Here is a 19,890-nt window from a genome sequence, read left to right as displayed (position 1 = left end):
AGGTCAGAGGAGAATGGCCAGACTGGTTCGAGCTGATAGAAAGGCAACAGTAACTCAAATAACCACTCATTACAACCGAGGTATGCAGAAGAGCATCTCTGAACGCACAACACGTCGAACCTTGAGGCAGATGGGCTACAGCAGCAGAAGACCACACCGGGTGCCACTCCTGTCAGCTAAGAACAGGAAACAGGCTACAATTCACACAGGCTCACCAAAATTGGACAATAGAAGATTGGAAAAACTTTGCCTGGTCTGACGAGTCTCGATTTCTGCTGCGACATTCGGATGGTAGGGTCAGAATTTGGCGTCAACAACATGAAAGCATGGATCCATCCTGCCTTGTATCAACGGTTCAGGCTGGTGGTGGTGGTGTAATGGTGTGGGGGATATTTTCTTGGCACACTTTGGGCCCCTTAGTACCAATTGAGCATCGTGTCAACGCCACAGCCTACCTGAGTATTGTTGCTGACCATGTCCATCCCTTTATGACCACAGTGTTCCCATCTTCTAATGGCTTCTTCCAGCAGGATAACGCGCCATGTCATAAAGCTCGAATCATCTCAGACTGGTTTCTTGAACATGACAGTGAGTTCACTGTACTCAAATGGCCTCCACAGTCACCAGATCTCAATCCAATAGAGCACCTTTGGGATGTGGTGGACCGGGAGATTCGCATCATGGATGTGCAGCCGACAAATCTGCAGCAACTGCGTGACGCTATCATGTCAATATGGACCAAACTCTCTGAGGAATGTTTCCAGTACCTTGTTGAATCTATGCCACGAAGGATTAAGGCAGTTCTGAAGGTAAAAGGGGGTCCAACCCGGTACTAGCAAGGTGTACCTAATAAAGTGGCCGGTGAGTGTATGTACACGGTCAACACAAACATGTGCACCTCCTAACAAAGACACACAAACACATTCATGTTCACCCATCCACCAAAACACACACACACACACACACACACACACACACACACACACACACACACACACACACACACACACACACACACACACACACATAAATTTACACATCCGCAATTTAACATGAACATGTGAGTCTGACGCAAAGAGACACAACTGTGCAATTGCATATTTTAAATAAAACAAATACACACATACACAAGTTCATAAAAAGTGTAACACTCCAATGCAAGAATGTGCACAGGAACAAATTTTCCCCTAAGGGGGTTTCCTCATGCCACAGTGGGGCTCTTTGTGCATGTGTGTGTTGTTTTATGTTTCATGGCCTGCAGTGAGCGGGTAGGTTTGAAGGGAGGTGGTGGGGGGGGGGGGGGGTCTGAGGAATGTGACACGGAGGGCCAAGAGTGATGCCGGCGTACACTTTACGGGAATCCACTCGTTGCAAACCTGCGGAGAGCCTCATTCATCACCGCCTCGCATCATTCCCTCCCTTTTTGCCGTCCATTAATGTCATAGTAATGGTTTTGCATCACATGTGTTGAAATTCCCTTACCCTCCATTTAACACAAACACGGCTAAACGAACAATTACACAACGGCACTAATGACAGGTGGGTGTTTTACCCTACTCTGTGACACTGAAACAACGACCGTGTTGCTAAAAGGAGCACTAATGTAGAAAACCAAGAGGCCCTGCAATGGTCCGGTTTAGGTCCTTACAGTTCCGTTGTGGCCATGTGAGTGTTGTGACAGCTCAGTGAGGAGGCGAACATGATTTCCTTTCCTTTAGACATGTGCCAAAACTCAGCAATGTAGCCTAAACACTGTCAGCTGTACAAGGGGGAAACCCAACAAAATGGCAAGCACAACAGCAGCCTCAGTGATGTGTTCGACAATCAACAGTGTGTGCATGTGTCTGAAACAAAACTCTTGACTCAAACATCTAAGAAGTTGTGCAGTCCAACACTGTTACCAATCATCACAGCATGTCTAGTTCTTGTTTGAATAGATGAGAATTGGGTGAGCATCCTTTTTTTTAAACCCCCCCCCTTTTCTCCCCGGTTGTACTTGGCCAATTACCCTATTTTACGAGCCGTCCCGGTCGCTGCTCCACCCTCTCTGCTGATCCGGGGAGGGCTGCCGACTACCACATGCCTCCTCCAATACATGAGGAGTCGCCAGCCGTTTCTTTTCACCGGACAGTGAGGAGTTTCGCCAGGGGGACGTAGCGCATGGGAGGATCACACCATTCCCCCCGGTTCCCCCTCCCCCCCGAACAGGCACCCCGGCCGACCAGAGGGGGCGCTAATGCAGTGACCAGAACTCATACTCACATCCGGCTTCCAACCCGCAGACATGGCCGTTTGTGTCTGTAGGGATGCCTGACCAAGCTGGAAGTAACACGTGGATTCGAACCAGCGATCCCCATGTTGGTAGCCAACGGAATAGACTGCTACGCTACCCGGACCCCCCCACGTGAGCATCCTTATTGTGGTAGGGGAGGTGATGTGAGCTGATGAAGGATAACTGGTTGGTGTGTTGAGGACAGTTTGCCTGCTCTTCCTTTTAGTCTTGTTGTTAGCATGCCTAAGGTCACAGCCAATACAGCTATGTGTATATCTAGAGAGTCACGGTCACGGGTTGCACATCTAGGGGAAAATCAAGAATATCGTAAAAATGAAAAAGAAAGTCTTTCCCCTTACCTCGATTGCCGTTGTCTTCATCCTAAGAGAGAAAATGAGAAATGGGAGGGGAAAAAAACCATCAGCTGAATTTTTCCCAACATCATTCCATTTAATATGTCAAGGGGTTTCCTAATGAAGATGAAGAGTGAGAGGGAGCATCCTGACTGTGAGGGAGGAGGGGGAGGATCTGGCGTGAAGGATAGAAGGCTTTGCTGTCATTTAAACACAGCTAATTGGAACAAGCGTGACAAAGGACACGGCGGGATGAGGAGGTGGGGTGGAGCGGAGCCTGGACTGCTGCCCAAGAGCCCCAAAGTTTATACTAAAAGCCACTTCTGAGCCATGTTTGTTGTTTCCATTCCCTTAAGACTCAAATCCTTCATTTCCCAGAAGGCTGGTAAAAAATCCACACGCCTGCTTTAATCTGTCACCCCTTAGCCACACATATGTTCTCTGCCTGTCCTTTAAGACTCCCAGCACTCCAAAAGCTTTCCTTAAGACGGGCCGACCCTCTTCAAACTAACCCTGGTAGGCTTAAGATTTTGATTACTCGAGCTCTGGTCCCAAAAAGTAATTACAATAAAATTTGGTGACTGTACAAGGATGAGGATTAGGTGTTTTTATGTCTTCTTTCCCCCCCCCCCCAAAATTCAGGATTTGGTTGCCGTTATGTAATGGAAGATTTGGTGAGGGTGTACAGTAAGTGTGACCTGGAATTTGAGGTTTCGATTTGAATATTTCCACAACCCCTGCGATGTATCTTACAGTAAGGAGGCCGGAGTAGGATTAAAACAGCTAAAAGCCAATGGGTTTTGCTAGGCAACTGCATAATTTTGTTGTGTAATTGAAAGAACATCCCTGTTGTAGATGGAGTATGTTCTTCTATGGGACCTGTCAATTTTTATTTTGATTTAAATAAATAAAATCAGAGCAAACTCTACAAACAAGTCCTACAATTAATCTATACGAGACTACAAAATACATTAAAACTAAGCTTTTTTTTGGGGGGGGGTTCTCCCCAATTGTATCCGGCCAATTACCCCACTCTTCCAAGCTGTCCCAGTCGCTGCTCCACCCCCTCTGCCGATCCGGGAAGGGCTGCAGACTACCACATGCTTCCTCCGATACATGTGGAGTCGCCAGCCGCTTCTTTTCACCTGACAGTGAGGAGTTTCACCAGGGGGATGTAGCATGTGGGAGGATCACGCTATTCCCCCCCAGTTCCTCCTCCCCACCAAACAGGATCCCCGACTGACCAGAGGAGGCGCTAGTACGGTGACCAGGACACATACCCACATATACCCACATCTGGCTTCCCGTCCACAGACACAGCCAATTGTGTCTGTAGGGACGCCCGACCAAGCTGGAGGTAACACAGCGGATTCGAACCAGAGATCCCCCTGTTGGTAGGCAACAGAATAGACCGCTACACTACCCGGATGCCCTAAAACTAAGATTTGACTTGAGAATGAAGTAGGTCAATAAAACTGTGATACCCAAGAATACCTCTATCAAGATTCTCCATCTTTTGGGTTGCACAAACCTCTGAAGAATCACTAATGTTTTGCCATACTTTCTCTTCCAACTGTTAGACATGCCTGCCAAAATTCATAAGACAAAGGCTGCTTTGTATGACATCTCTTTTTGTGCGCTGAAGATGTTGTCAAAATACAGTTCAGAGAAAAATAAACACAACTTATCCCAAATTATCATCAACAGATGATATGAAGAAAAAAAAAAAAAAGCTAGCAAAGCCTTTGGAAAGTTGCCTTAAAAACACCGCTGCAATTTTCCATTTAAGGGAGCGGACTTATTTACCAAAAGCTTTGCAGCCTATATCTGTCTGGAGACGAAAACGCTGTAACATCAGGATTAATGCAAAAGGCAGCTTACAGCTGATGTTATCCAACGGACTGCTTGGCAGGCTTCCCAGGTGGGATGACGACAGTCTCTACATGACCCTGTGTACAAGTTTGACATTTACAGGACACCTGCATACTGACACTGTAATTACACTGCCACAGGGCAGCACCCTTTAGCCCGACGCCCTGTGATGATCACTGAGACCGACATCTCTTCATTGCCCACACTGGACAAAGCTGTGGCTACGCTCTAGTGTTTTCTAACACAGACAGAGAGAAATGGGACTCCCTCTCACCTTGAGGGAGGAGTGGACGGCCGACTCGGGAGGGTAGACGATGAAGTGGCGCAGCGTGAAGCCGAAGCCCTGGGAAGTGCGGCGCAGGCGGAGCGTCTTGGGCCCCGGCCAGGAAAACGGCTCCTCCTCTCCCCCGGGAGAGGCTGCGGCCGATGCCTCACTCTGATCACGCCCATCCTTCTGCTTGCCCTGGAAGAGGAGGAAAGAAACACGGGGACGTCAGCCCTGACTGTACAGAGAGTATGCAGTAGGGAGAAACTAAAGGAGAAAGCATAATTGGAAAATGAAAATCGTCTTCACTGATTACAAGACAAATCCTCTGTTACACATCTGGAGCGGAAACAAAAGAAGCAGTGCTGTCATTCAAAACAGAGACGCCAACAATATGCTGCCCAGCAGTCCACACACTCGGGCCCAGTCTGTCATTTTCATGAAGAGTCAGGCAGCAGGAAGCCGGTTGTTACATCCAATTGCTTTTACTCCAATCGTGGTGATGGTGTTAAGGAACTGGCTTTGCTAAGATAAAGACAAACCCAAATTTTCCCCCACTTTTTTCTCCCCAGTTGTATTTGGCCAATTACCCCACTCTTCTGAGCTGTCCTAGTCACTGCTCCACCCCCTCTGCCAATCCGGGGAGGGCTGCAGACTACCACATGCCTGCTCTGATACATGTGAAGTCGCCAGCCGCTTCTTTTCACCTGACAGTGAGGAGTTTCACCAGGGGGACGTAGCGCGTGGGAGGATCACATTATTCCCCCCAGTCCCCCCGAGCAGGCAGCCTGACCAACCAGAGGAGGCGCTAGTGCAGCGACCGGGACACATATCCACATCCGGCTTCCCACATGCACACACGGCCAATTGTGCCTGTAGGGATGCCCAATCGAGCCGGAGGGGACATGGGGATTCGAACTGGCGATTCCCATGTTGGTAGGCAATGGAATAGACCGCCACGCCACCCAGACGCCCAGACAAACCCATTTTTCACAGAAGACAAAGCCTATGAGAAAGAACAGATTTTCCTTGTGACCTCACTTAATGAAGACAGGAATGCCCCGTGCCCCGGGGGTTGATTTTTCACAGTTAAGTTTGTAGGGTTGCATAAATATAACAAATTGTCAACATGCAACATTGACCACTGCAATTCCCAAACCACAACCATCCAGCACAGGGACAAAATTACTTTCTTAAATAGGTTACAAAAGTGCACCGTTTGAATTTTAAACTCTACAACTTTTAACTATGGCATATTGTCATACCAGTGATAAATTAAAATTGCAGCCCCTGTAATTTACCCTGTGTACCTGTAGGCTAAATAGAGAGACAGTAAAATATGTATGTTACCTAACCAATAATTTCAGCCTTAGCACCTAGCTAAATGATCTGGGCTGTTAAATGAGAATTTAATCATGCAGGCTTGCATTCCCTCACAGGACACGTGGGTTTGGTTACAGCACATGAGGCGATGGAGCCTATCTGGAGTGATGTCATACTTATGGTGTACATTCATTTGTTTCTAGTCATACTGGATTAAAATGAAAACAAATATCAACAGCTTACAAACCTCATGGCACGGCACCCAAATAAAAATCCCACATAACACAAAAAAATGCGGCAAGTCGAACGCAGCACCAACATTTCAACTGTTGCAGCACAACAAAGTCCTGCTCATTAGGAAGGGGGCTTTTGCACTGCTGTGGTCTCAAATGGCAACTGTAACCAAGAGAGAAAACACAATGAGTCATCCCAGTCTACATCCGTAACCCTCTTTTCCAGAAGATGATGCTTGGGGTCGAGGAAAAAAAAAACATTTCTTATACACACAGACACGTCATAGAGCAAACAGCGAGGTTAGGTCGTGATAAATGATATCCGGGATTTGTCGTGTAATGTTATCCTATATGTAAGTCAGAGAACTCGACGTGCTGTATTTTAGCGCCGTAATTCCTGCACCGGACCATAAATGAGCGAGTCGCCCTGGCCTCCCCTGCCGCGCTGAGCTGAGAGACTCATGTCACATCCATCAACAAAGCAACGGCCAAGTCGGATCGCAGCGCCGCAGGGTGTGTTGCAAGCGGTCACGGCAGACACCGCTGCAGTTACTCTGGGCTGTGATGGACTGCCAAGAGGCCCTCAGCCTAAGATCAGCTCTCTTCGCAGCCCCTTTCATGCCCAAATTTATCTTGGACATGGGTCCAAAGCAAAGTCATTCTCTCCAAACTTTCCCTCTCTCTGTCTTCTTATCCTCACTAACTCTCGGCCCTCCATCCTGTGCTCTCATCGTCCAGGCATAGCAGACACAGAGGCAGAGAGATGGAGAGAGACAAAGAGAGATGGAGAGAGACACAAACAGAGACGGAGAGAGACAAAGAGAGACACAAACAGAGATGGAGAGAGACACAAACAGAGACGGAGAGAGACAAAGAGAGACACAAACAGAGAAAGGATGTGGAATCAACCGTACAATAGGTGAAATTGCAACTACCCCCTGATGGTATGGACCCAGAAATACTCAACAGCGTGACCAACAACCTGGGGAGGGGAGCAGACGAGGGGAAAGAAACGAGACAACCCTTCTCGTCTCTCGAGCTTTTTTGTTTTGGTTCCGTGCTTAAAATTTGATGCCAGGTTATGCAACAGCAAAGTCAACAGGCCACAATTGCTCTGCACTTCTGCTGTGCATGGACACGTGTGCACGCATCGGGTCTCCCGTACGCACACGGTTTTCATTTCTATGTATAACATGTTGAATTATAAAAGAGGAAGCAGCAGCATCTGCAGCACTGAGGGAAACGATGGCTGGGCAGGGCTGCAGAAAGATACTCTTGGTCGCCATTATTGTCAGTACCGCGGCTATAAATTGAGACCGCGCCAAGTGAAGAATATACACCGGCTTCCCCCACGGGCAAGAACACATGCATTGCATCTATTCGTTAGTTATAGGCTTTTCTATGTTTGCATGCAGGGTTTTATTTGCTTTCTGTCGTACGGTGCCGTCGCCCGCAGCCTGGCGCATTTGCCAGTTTGTTTACCTGTGTAAACTCGAGCATCTGTGTGGGGAAGAGGGCCAGTACCTGTGGGCTCGCCTTCCCCCTGCTGTCATTTTAGCCAGTGAGTCATTTGCTGGGCAGCTGCCCTCACACTCCCCACACCCTGTTTTCTCCCTCTTTCTAGCCCTTATTCTCTCTGCTTTTCCTTCCTCCCACCCCCCCCCTTCTGACCACAGGCTTTTCAACATTACTCATTCTGGTTCACTTCATCATGGGAAAACACTCTATGTCTTGAATTCTCCACCTTGGACTGTATAGCCCAACAGTGACCGGCTTTATTCCAGCTAGGTACAGCGTGTCCGCTGCATGTGGAAAACGTAAAGATACACACAAGTCACCATGGCTAGGCTGTTTTAGAGGGAGAAAAGAAAAGGAAGTTATGAGAGCAAGCCATATTTGCAGCAGACAGAAGAAGAAAATACAACACACACACACACACACACACACACACACACACACACACACACACACACACACACACACACACACACACACACACAGTTGACCTCTGAACATGTACACGGGTCTGTCACAAACTACCATGGGGACCAACAATAAACGAAACCTAAAACCTCAACACACACACACACACACACCAATACAGACAGACACACATACTTGTGTTACAAAAGATATCGGTCAGTGAAACAGGACTACGCTTCCACTGGAGAGCAGAGCGGGATGACGTACACAAAATTCCTGAGACAGTAAAGCGAAGTGCAGCCGCTCCTAACCCCTCCACCGCTCGCAAAACACGTCTTAAGTAACCCTATATGCCTCTGCCAGCCACTGATAAAGCCTCGACACATATTTCAGGCACTATCGCGGGACTACGAAGAGCACCTAGGTCACAGCAATGTCCAAACGGCATGTCCAAATCCCGAAGACAACATGTCTGTCACACGTGTAACTAACCTTACCCTGGAACGGACACAGTTCCTCCTTGAGGCTTCGCGAAGCCTGGCCCACGACACGCTGCGGTTGGGGCTGCTGAGCCCCAGCTCCACCTCTCCCCAGTAGGCTCTGGCCAGAAGTTGGAACCACAGACAGTAGGGCTCCGACAGGCAGCCATCCACCCCTGCCAGCCGAGCCCAGGGACAGCCCCCCAACAACGGGGAGGGCGAGGGGGAGCAGCATCCCTCGGCTTCTGCATCCCGCAGGTCTGGGCAATCCTTTAGAGGTGCTGGCTTACAGCCTGGAGGTAGCCCATTCCTCTGGGCCAGCATGGCATAGCCGAGGCTGAGGTGGTGGCCCCGACCGGAGAACGGATGACAACAAAGACGTCTGCCCCTTTAGAAAAATCACCCGGTTTCTTCTCCTTTCTTTTCTTCCAGGCTCCCGATATGTGGCTGCCTCTGTCGAGCTGCTTCTCCCTCGCTCTCTCTGACGGTGTTTCTCCCTCTCTGCTCTGGTCTCAGTGTGGAGGAGCGGGGCTGTTCCTCTGGGCGTCCCACAGACACATGATGTTTCCACTCACACAGCATAGCAGCTGAGTGCACTGCAGAGAGCCCGGGCCGACTGACAGGCGCACCCACCCACTCACCACACAAAACTCTCTCTCTCTACCTCTCTCTCAAGCATGCGCGCGCACACGCACACGCGCACACACACATACACACACACATCTGGCCAGGCAGCCTGAGTAAGTAAGTTCTTTTCCCTTTCTGTCTTCTCCATCTTTCTGCCTCACTCACTCCTTCGTCTCTCATTCCTTAAAAGTTTTAGCCTAGTCGTTGGCCTACTCAGGCCTACTCAGGCTCACACACACACACACACACACACACACACACACACACACACACACACACACACACACACACACACACACACACACACACACAGAATGCATTAGGAATGCATGTGACAAGAATCAATAAATCATAGGAACAAATAGACACACACACACACACACACACACACACACACACACACACACACACACACACACACTTCGAGCGATACATGAAAAAAAAACACACACTCGAGTGCTACAGGGGAGAAAACAAACATCCTCAAGTCAGCCCAGTGGGCCGTAGGAGGACTGGGGCTGCTATCTGCTGTGTGCTTTGAGACAGAATAAGCTGGCATGTTTTCAGTGCGCGGAAGTCAAGTAGGCTGAATGCAGATAACGGCGGCATACGGAGCCTCCGAATTCGACATGGCTTAGATAATGTACAGCCCGAAGACCCTCGTGTGCGCAGGCCGTCATGGCGACGGCAACTTCCTCCCAACTGGACAGCAACAAAAATAAAGGCCCAGAGGTCACAGAAACTGTTCCGCGACAGAACTGGCACTCAACCCGGCACCCAACATGCCTACCAGACAGTTCCAGAGTCTTTTAAAGCATAAACATTCCTATCCTCCTCCACCAGCAGCTCCCTCGCCGTCTTCGGGGTGCCTTACATAAGAGGCTAGCCATGTGCCAGGGGGAATGCCTCTTAAATGGATCATGGTAAACAAGCTCCCATGGAGACTTGGCTTTCGAGAGCGGTGCGATGGACGGTAGTAGGATAGCCTGCTACCGTTCAGTAGAGCGCTATGAGGGAGCAGGGCCGATGCGGCAACTTAGTATTTAATCCCATTTTCAATCGGGGCAAAGCATTTAGCTACACCGCACCCAAGAAAACAGTTGGACTAACCGTGCTATTAGGTAGCCCATTACTAAATGTTGAGTATACTGTGTCCAGCCATCCAGCCATTATCTAAACCGCTTATCCTGCTCTCGGGGTCTATGCAACATTATTTAATTACAAGCGATGTCTCCCCAAGCCCTCTGGATACTCTGAGTGCTTTCAGAGAGGCTGAAGGGTTACTTGGAGATAGGTTAGATACACTGTCCATTAACCGAAAGGCGCAAGGTCCGATTCCTGCAAAAGCCAATCCGCGTCCGGCAACAGTTGCCCAGAATAAGATCCCCGGCTAAATTCCTGTGACGTGAAGTACCGGCCTATTCTTATTTGAGATATCAGCCGCCAGAGAGTGGCAACTGGGGAAAACAACATCAAGGAGCCGTAAGAGGAATGTTCCCCACTCTGCATTTGGTTAGGAGCATCTTGTTACCATATTCACTCCATTCAACATAGCATGTGGTACGGAAATGACAGCAGAAATAGCCCGGTGCAGCCGTCTTGGGTATTTAAGTTGTAGAAGACAAAGACAAGGTCAAGGCTCGCAAAGGACAGCTGTGTGCAGCAGGGGAAACGTGTGCATCTATTGGCCAAAGTGAATAGCGCTGCTAAAGGAAGAACTAGCCACTTTTAGCATTTTACCAGCCAAATTCATTTTTGAGAAGTTTGGGACAATGGTTAGACTAAATCCTGCGGATGACTAGACCATAGCTTTATGTGAACACTCATTGACCACAACAACAAAAAAAAAAGGAGGGGGGGTTAAAGGTCATTGGTGTGTCGTTTCCATCTGTTTCCATCATAGCCGAACATTACAGCACAGCCCAAATCCCTGTCTAGAGGTACAGTTTCTCGTCGAACATACCATTCACCTAGCCTAATACAGTTCAGACTACAATGGGGCTTGAAACGGCAGCATGTCTCCCAAATTCTTTCAAATCTAAAACACATGATAAGAGAAAGATCTTAGGGCAGGGTGTGTAAACTTGAATGGCATTCCTGTTGGCTACAGGGTGGATTTGGTGCCATGCAGACATAGAGACACACAAAGACACACACACACACACACACACACACACACACACACACACACACACACACACACACACACACACACACACACACAGAATCTAGACATAGTGCCCAGAAATATTATGCCGTTGCTATGGAAACATCCCAGACCACAACAAAATTAGCTATTGGATCAGGGTGTTCCCCATGGGCGCTCATGTGACTTCATAGTGTGTGTGTGTGTGTGTGTGTGTGTGTGTGTGTGTGTGTGTGTGTGTGTGTGTGTGTGTGAGAGAGAGCAAGAGAAAGATGAGAGAGAGAGAGAGAGAGAGAGAGAGAGAGAGAGAGAGAGAGAGAGAGAGACAGAGAGAGAGACAGAGAGAGAGACAGAGAGAGACAGAGATGAGACAGAGACAGAGACAGATAGACAGAGAGACAGAGAGCGAGTAAGAGAGAGTGAAGGATGGTGAGCAAGTATGTTTGAATTTCTGTGTGAATGTGCACAGGTACAGTAGCTCTATCCATTTATCTATCTACCCATCCAACTATCTATCCATACACATGCAAACATACCCGTTTGCATCTCAAGAATCAGAACAATTTATTGTCATTTATATCACGTACTTGCGTACATAAAAGAAATGAAATTTCGTTTCAGCTAGCCCACAGCAGTGCAACACAAAAGATAAAAATGCACATCCAAAATTTCCAAAACTGACACCAGCAAAAACATACAAACAGAGAAAAAAAAACAAAAAAAACAAACACAAAGCTAATAACACAGTGCATTCAGTGCAACAGTAAAAAAAAAAATAAAAAAATTCCACTGTCCAGAGAACGAAAGCCAGCCAGGATGACTGTCGAAACTGCTGGCTAGCAGTTAGCTTAGCCCGCCCCGCTTCCACGTCCTGTCAGGCCGATCTCGGTGCTTCCTCCCCGGGCGCCGGTCCAGGCAGGGCCCCGGTTCCTGGGCCCACCGGACGCAGCAGACCAGGCTACCCCAGCGAATACAACACCATCTCTCCCAGCCAGACACCTTCGACACACCTCCCCCACACGACGACACAAATGCAAACAAAAACACTGCACAGCCGATGCTAAGCAAGGCTGCCGCCAGACCAAACCGCCTCAGTGTTTCCTCTCGAACGCAGCGCCGAGCAGGGCCATATTCCCTGGGCCCACAGGACGCAGCAAACCAAGCTCTCTCAGCCGATCCAACGCCAGCTCTCCTAGTCATTAAATGGGGGGGGGGGGACTTCACACGATAACACAAACTTAGATGCAGACATAGACAAAGACACTGCATAGTCGGTGCTGGGTGAAGCCGCTGCAAACGTGAGTTCACCCCGCCATCTTCCCACACCCATTTACCATACATCTGTATTTGTAAGGAAGATTTCACTGTTGAAGGACAACAGAGAGGGCAAGACCTGAAACTGCTTATCCATCTTGACTCCTCTGACACACTTTGATGTGAGCAAATGCTGAGATTGACAGTCATCCTCTAGACATACCACAAATTCAAACCATGGACACTGGCTTGCTATGGCTTGATGTGCAATCATAGAGCATAGTGAAAAGAAGGATTTATGTGTGATCTGGACTTGGCTGTACTCCATTTGTTGTACTACTGGGGCAAAACTGTCATGTTTTAGTGTCTGCGTGGAATAGACACATATCTACGATATAATTTGGGTCATCTCAGGTAGCATGGCTGCAGAGAGAAGTACGCATGGTATTTTGGTGTATCTGTAGCTAGTAGATTGCCCTGGCTTAGTCTGTTTGCACCCAGAGCAAACTCCCAGTGATAGATGTGCAAAGGTCTACCTATGCATCACAAAAATAGAAGTGTCTAAAGTAATAGAGATACACGATATGGTCATACGTGGACAGCCCTTCTAATGGGTGGATTTGGCCATTTCAGCCATATCCATTGCTGTTAGATGCATACAAATCAAGCATACAACCATACAGTCTCCATAGACAAACACTGACAGTAGAATGGTTCATACTGAAGAGCTCAGTGATTTTGAACATAGCACTGTCATAGGATGCCACCTTTCCAGCAAGTCAGTTGGTCAAATTTCTGCCCTGCTAGATCTGCCACGGTCAACTGTAAGTCTGTTATTGTGAAGTGGAAACGTCTCGGAGCAACAACAGCTCAGCCATGAAGCGGTAGGCCACACAAGACCACAGAACGGGACTGCTGAGTGCTGAAGGGTGTAAAAATCGTCTGTCCTCGGTTGCAACACTCACGACCAAGTTCCAAATTGCCTGTCAAAAGAACTGTTTGTCAGGAGCTTCATGAAATGGGTTTCCATGGCCGAGCAGGCGCAAGCAAGCCTAAGATCACCAGGCGCAATGCCAAGCATCAGCTGGAGTGGTGTAAAGCACACCACCATTTGACTCTGGAGCGGTGGAAACGTGTTCTCTGGAGTAATGAATCACGCTTCAATATCTGGCGGTCTGATGGACCAATCTGGATTTGGCAGATGCCAGGAGAACGCTACCTGCCCGACACAGTAAAGTTTGGTGGAGGAGGAATAATAGTCTGGGACTGTTTGTCATGGTTTGGGCTCGGCCCCTTTAGTTCCAGTGAAGGGAATCTTAATGCTACAGTATACAGTGACCTTCTCTAGAGAATTGTGTGCTTCCAACTTTGTGGCAACAGTTTGGGGAAGGCCCTTTCCTGTTTCAGGATGACAATGCTCCCATGCACAAAGCGAGGTCCATAAACACATGGTTTGCCAAGTTTGGTGTGGAAGAACTTGACTGGCCTGCAAAGAGCTATGACCTCAACCCCATCCAACATCTGTGGCATGAATTGGAACGCCGACTGTGAGCCAGGCCTTCTCCCCAACATCAGTGCCCGACCTCACTATCACTAATGCTCTTGTGGCTGATTAGGAGCAAATCTCCGCAGCTGTGTTCCAAAATCTAGAGGAAAGCCTTCCCAGAAGAGCGGAGGCTGTTATAGCAGCAAAGGCAGACCAACTCCATATGGACGCCTATGGTTTTAGAACGAGATGTTCAACAAGCACATTTGGGTGTGATGTTTTAGGTGTCCACATCTGGCCATGTAGTGCAGTTCCAAGAGAAACACAGGTGCCATGGTATGTTGAACTCGTTGGGGCTTACATTCAAACACACTATCATTTGGGCACTGTTATTAACACCGGCTCAGAAAATGCTTTGAAGAAATTTATGATTCAACAGAAGACTGAATTGCAGCCATCATTATCCATCCTAGAAAAACAACTATGAAAAGTAATGTCAGTGCAGGCCAACCCAAAAAGTCAGCTGTAAGTGGGGTCATGGACGGCTATGAAATTCCATCCTCCGGTGTGGTGAGTCTGACCAAATAGGGTTGCTCGGAGGTGTTATTATTGTAACATCCAAAACATTTTTGTGCATACCCTTGGTGACCCTCTTTCTTGCGTCTCTCTCTTTCTAAGCCGTACCTCTCATGGAAGGGTTTGACATACAAATTGCAGCACTCAAAAGCAATCACAGCAACTTGTCCAAAGTAATTTGTCTTATTTATAATCTTGCTTGAGTGAGTCATCAATTAATTGTATTACATAACAAATGTATTCATAGTATGTATGTACAGATTAGTAAAAATCACGTTTAAGCAAACTGGTGAAAAATGCAAGGGCATTCATTCAAAGCAAACGAGGAAAAAGAAATCATCATTCAATCTGTTCAGCTGTTTTGGTTCGTACACCTTATAAGCTTTCCATTTTTCTAAGGTTTCTTGGACACACACATTATAAGTTGGACTTGGAGTTCCCCCCGCTGATAATGCTGCCAATGTCCTTGTGGCTTCACGCAACATAACGCACTGGGCCAAAAGCAACATTCAGACTGTGGTAGTAGTGAAGTGAGACAGGGATAGAGAAATTGACAGCAATTGAAAAGCTGTTCTTTGGGGTTTGCGAAATCCCCTTCATGACTTGGTAAACTGAAACCATATTAACGGTGTGCTGAACACCAAAGCAGAGAGAAGTCAGATTTGCGGATTTGGAAAGGCCACAGAACCAAAGAGAGCTGAAAATGAGTTGCTGGTTGTTATACAGTCGAAGCTGGGCAGATACACTTTCAAAACTCCTAAAGATAACAACTGAGGTTATCCTGCGGTTACAACTTGTTTCAGATGTTTACATTTCTGGTGCGTACAAACAATGAAAAACAGGTTCTTTGGCGATGCCACTTAAATCTCCGCAACTCGTGGAGGGGCCAGGATTTATTAGCAGATTATCTGCAGCTCTGATTTGTGTAACAAAGGGAACAGGGCCCATGCTCAGACGGCAAAAGGTCCGCGAGGATAACTGCATGGGGATTAGTAAAAGCAAGAAATGATTTCAAAATGTCTCAAATGTGCGTGTCTGTATGCGTAAGTGGATTTAAGTGTGACAAATGCGTCTTGTGTGCATGCACGTGAATTCTGGAGTATGTGTGTGTGTGTGTGTGTGTGTGTGTGTGTGTACGTGCATATGTGCTCAGGTGTTTCAAACGAGCCACTGTATGTGTATGTATTCTGTATGTGAACAAGTGAGTGTACATAAGAGCAAAATAGTGTGCGTGTGTGCACGTGCACGCTCTTGCATGCGCACAAAGCACGGGATGTGTAATAGAGAGAGTGTGGAGCAAAGAGAAAGTCTTGCGGGGGATTAGACTTTGTTTGAGGTGGCGGGGGGGGCAGCTTTTCAAGGCTCCTCGTGGGTGAGAGATCTAATCTGGACATGCTGCATCTGGGCTCCGTGAGGTATGGCTTGAATGTAACAAAAGGACTGGCTAATGAGGGCTGGGGAACAGACCTGCAGCACCACCACCAATGCGCATCCTTGAAGCCCCACTTCTTACTGCCCTGGGGGGGGGGGTGCCAAGGGGTGAACCCTCGACAAGCAACTGCCCTGGGGAGGTACGCAAGCTGCCCGTTGCAGATCCGGCCAATGCTGGAGCAGATTTGTTTTGTTTTAGAGACAGATAAGAAACTCAGACTGCTGGGGCTTAAGGGGCAATGATGGAGATAGCTATTGTACATGAGGGTCACTCCTCAAAGGGACGGGCGGGCTGGGTACGTACGTACGTACAATACTTTTATCTTCTGGTAGGGAGGTAAGAAAGAAAAGAGGAGTGACAGAGAGAGAGAAAACATAAGGGAGAAGTTATAATGGACAAACAGAGGGAGAGCCGAGCAAAATTGTAATGAGAATATCACCATTAGATTAAACATGAGGAGCACAAATGTGAATTAAAGCTACAAAACTCTGGAACAGGCCGCATGGCAGGTTAGGTTTTCCTACCTAGTGTGCTGATAACATAATATAATATAATGTTATGTTATTGTGGGGGTCTCTCCTCATGATGCATTCATTATACAGTAGGCATTAGTATACTTTAAAATGAAATTCCAGTGTCTGTCATTTATTCAGTCAACTATTCAAGCCTTTAATAGGCTCTCTGTTATTCTCCAACAAACACAAAGAGGGCAACACTTTTCATGTAAGTCCTCTCAAAGATGGACCAGAAATGTACACATTAATGCTGTGAGAAGACAGTAAAAAGTAGGACTTGTATAGTGGCTACAGCTGTAATTACAACCAGATTTGTTTTGATCCATATGAGTAAGCTATGTTTTAGCTGAATCACAATTGGGTCACTTCATACGGTTTACAAGATGCAATACATTTGGTATTTGGTCCCTTTTAATTAGAGGAACAGCCCAATTCCAACATAAGCCATGACGCTGCAAATCCAAAAACTGCCATTTTGCCTCGCTGTCTCATCCCCAAAACTAGTCTGTGAGTGAAAGAGTCACTTCTGTTGGCCAAACAAAAAGAAAAACAACTCAAAAGGACACTTTACTCTGGAAGCCATTTCTGCTGCTCAGGGGTTCTGAGGTTCAGAGCTCAGCAGCCTACCAGTGCACTGGGATAAGAGAGACAAAAGAGCAGAGACGAAGCTCTGAGATGGAAGCAGAAGCTTGCAGAGAGGAGAGGCTCGAAGCCACTTCATCTACGACTAACTGAGGAGACAAAAGCCCAGAGCGAGTTGGGGGGGGCGGGGGGGCTGGCTGAGTAGTGGGGTCTGGATGGCTTGCATGATCGAGGCATATTAGCGCGGCCCCCATACAGGGAGCCCTGCTTGATCTGGGCGATTGTCTCCGGAGGTCCCCAGACACCTCGAGACAAATGCCTCTGCCAATCAAGCATTCAGTTGCCTGCTCATTCACTCCTCGACAGCTGCTCTCAGCCACGGAAAAAAAAAGAAGCTAATATGTTTCTGATGATAGCCAGCAACCCCCCCCCAAAAAAAAAAAAATCTGTAACTCAAAAATCAAAAAAATTCCCTTGTGGAAAGACACCCCAGAGTCATGGAGAGGTGCAAGACCACCGCAGCTCTGCAGTGTAGTCAGACCAGTAATGAGTGCAAATGTGTACACAGTTATATGGTCCATGAGGGCTGGCACAGCCTTCAGACTGCAAAAACGTGGAGGAACTGACACTGGCTGTTTGCCCCTACATTGGACACTACTATGCATACACACACACACATACACACGAGAGAGAGAGAGAGAGAGAGAGAGAGAGAGAGAGAGAGAGAGAGAGAGAGAGAGACAAACCACCTAATGTCTGGAAACAGCAGAGATACCATCAATCAGACAGTGACACATACAGGCCTGTACAAATGGTCAATTCAAGCCTGAGTAGAGGTCCTAAGGACCGGGCTATTCCACCTTCCACCCTGTGTGTAAACTAACTCAGGTTTTCCAGCCCTCTGAAAGACCCCCTGTAAGAAGGCCCGCAGTTCATAAAGGGCCTATATAGTAGTGCCGTAAGTCAATCTTAAATTCCGAGTACGTCTCTATCTTTGCCTGAATGAGGTTTTTTTTTTGGGGGGGGGGGGTGTTATACAGATTGAGAGGGGAGGTGTCGGTCTGCTTGTTCCAGACACGCGTCTGATGGATGTGCAATTTAACAGCGTAATGGGTGACAGCAGACACTGAGGGAGAGCACACAGAGCTAAATACCACATTGCTTTCAATAACATGGGAGTGGACTGTCCAGTCTGCCTGCAATGTCTAATGGGTCAGGAATTTGTGAGACTGATATCATCGTATGAAAACAAAGCTATGGTGCAACAAATAAATCTGGTATGTTGGTGAGGGGTTCATACACACTGGGCTTGCATGTGTGGTGGTGCATGCATGCAGGGAGTTATAGAATAACTAGTGAGGCCAGTACTGAGCAGCTTATATACACTAGCTGTGTTTCCATTAATTGTCAAGCAAATCGATGTCTGTGTAAAGGGGACAGCCGGCAGGATGGGACAGCCAACGCTGTTGTGTCACACGTCGTAACGGCTTTGCTTGCGAAACGCCAGCATGCTCTGTAAAATCACACACTGGGGTTAGGGTTAGGGTTATGCTGCCTTTGCTCAGTGTAAAAAAACAAAGACGGTGTAAAAGCGAGTCTTCATTACGCCGTTATTGTGGGATCTCTTTGTAAAATTGCCTTACTACTAGAGAAAATGGAGAGGTAGCGTAGCGGTCTAGTCCACTGCCTACCAACACGGGGATCGCTGGTTCGATATTCCCATGTTACCTCCGGCTTGGTCAGGCGTCCCTACAGACAATTGGCTGTGTCTGCGGGTGGGAAGCTGGATGTGAGTATATGTCCTGGTCGCCACACGAGCGCCTCCTCTGGTTGGTCGGGGCGCCTGTTCGGGGGAGGGGGGGCTGGGGGGGGAATAGCATGATCCTCACATGTGCTACGTACCCCTGGCAAAACTCCTCACTGTCAGGTGAAAAGAAGCGGCTGGCGACTCCACATGTATCGGAGGAGGCATGTGGTAGTCTGCAGCCCTCCCCGGATCGGCAGAGGGGGTGGAGCAGCAACTGGGACAGCTCGGAAAATAGGGTAATTAGCCAAGTACAATTGGGGAGAAAAAGGCAGGGGGGGGGGGTCCAAAAAATAAAAACAACTTTATGGGCTACTGACTACACCCTTTTTCAAGATAATCCCAGATAAATACTGGGATGAGAGCAAAGCGATGTTTGCGTGACTGTTTTATGAGGCACCATTTACTATAAACTAAATCTATGGCACATTATTACATTTCATCCCTGCATCTAAACCGGCTTTCAGCATGAAGAAGGGGTGGTCAGGAAACTGACCGACACCGATTCACCAAATGCTCGACACGCATATATGCACACGTGTGCGCACTCGCACAGTGCAAAACAAACGTGCATCAACACCAAGAAATACCACTCATGCCATCGTCTGCGTTCACGGCTGCTATTCCTGTAGGCTGGTGAAATATTCACAACCCCCATTTAGAACCGAGAGCGGCTGCGAGACAACCCCCCCCCCCCGCCAACGCCACCAGCTCTAAAAATATCCGATTGCACGTGTCGGAATATGAA

General features: G+C 47.9%; 1 protein-coding gene across 2 annotated transcripts in view; it reads right to left on the bottom strand.

The window, feature by feature from the left end:
* Nucleotides 1-19,890, bottom strand: part of LOC130129790 (rho GTPase-activating protein 21-like) — a 107,484-nt gene that overhangs the window by 42,751 nt on the left and 44,843 nt on the right. Inside the window, exons 1-3 of one of the 2 annotated variants that reach the window (XM_056299440.1) lie at nt 8,739-9,068; nt 4,772-4,960; nt 2,632-2,653 (exon numbers count right to left, since the gene is read on the bottom strand). In XM_056299440.1, coding sequence (XP_056155415.1) covers nt 2,632-2,653; nt 4,772-4,960; nt 8,739-9,044 — 517 coding nt within the window. In that variant the 5' untranslated portion in view covers nt 9,045-9,068. Of the gene's footprint in view, nt 1-2,631; nt 2,654-4,771; nt 4,961-8,738; nt 9,069-19,890 lie in introns of those variants that run through there. The other variant, XM_056299441.1, reaches the window with a different exon arrangement.

Source organism: Lampris incognitus, chromosome 19, assembly GCF_029633865.1.
Source record: "Lampris incognitus isolate fLamInc1 chromosome 19, fLamInc1.hap2, whole genome shotgun sequence".
NCBI classification, from domain to species: Eukaryota; Metazoa; Chordata; class Actinopteri; order Lampriformes; family Lampridae; genus Lampris; species Lampris incognitus.
The sequence above is the reverse complement of the archived record's forward strand: the minus strand, read 5'-3'. Positions and strand labels throughout refer to the sequence as shown.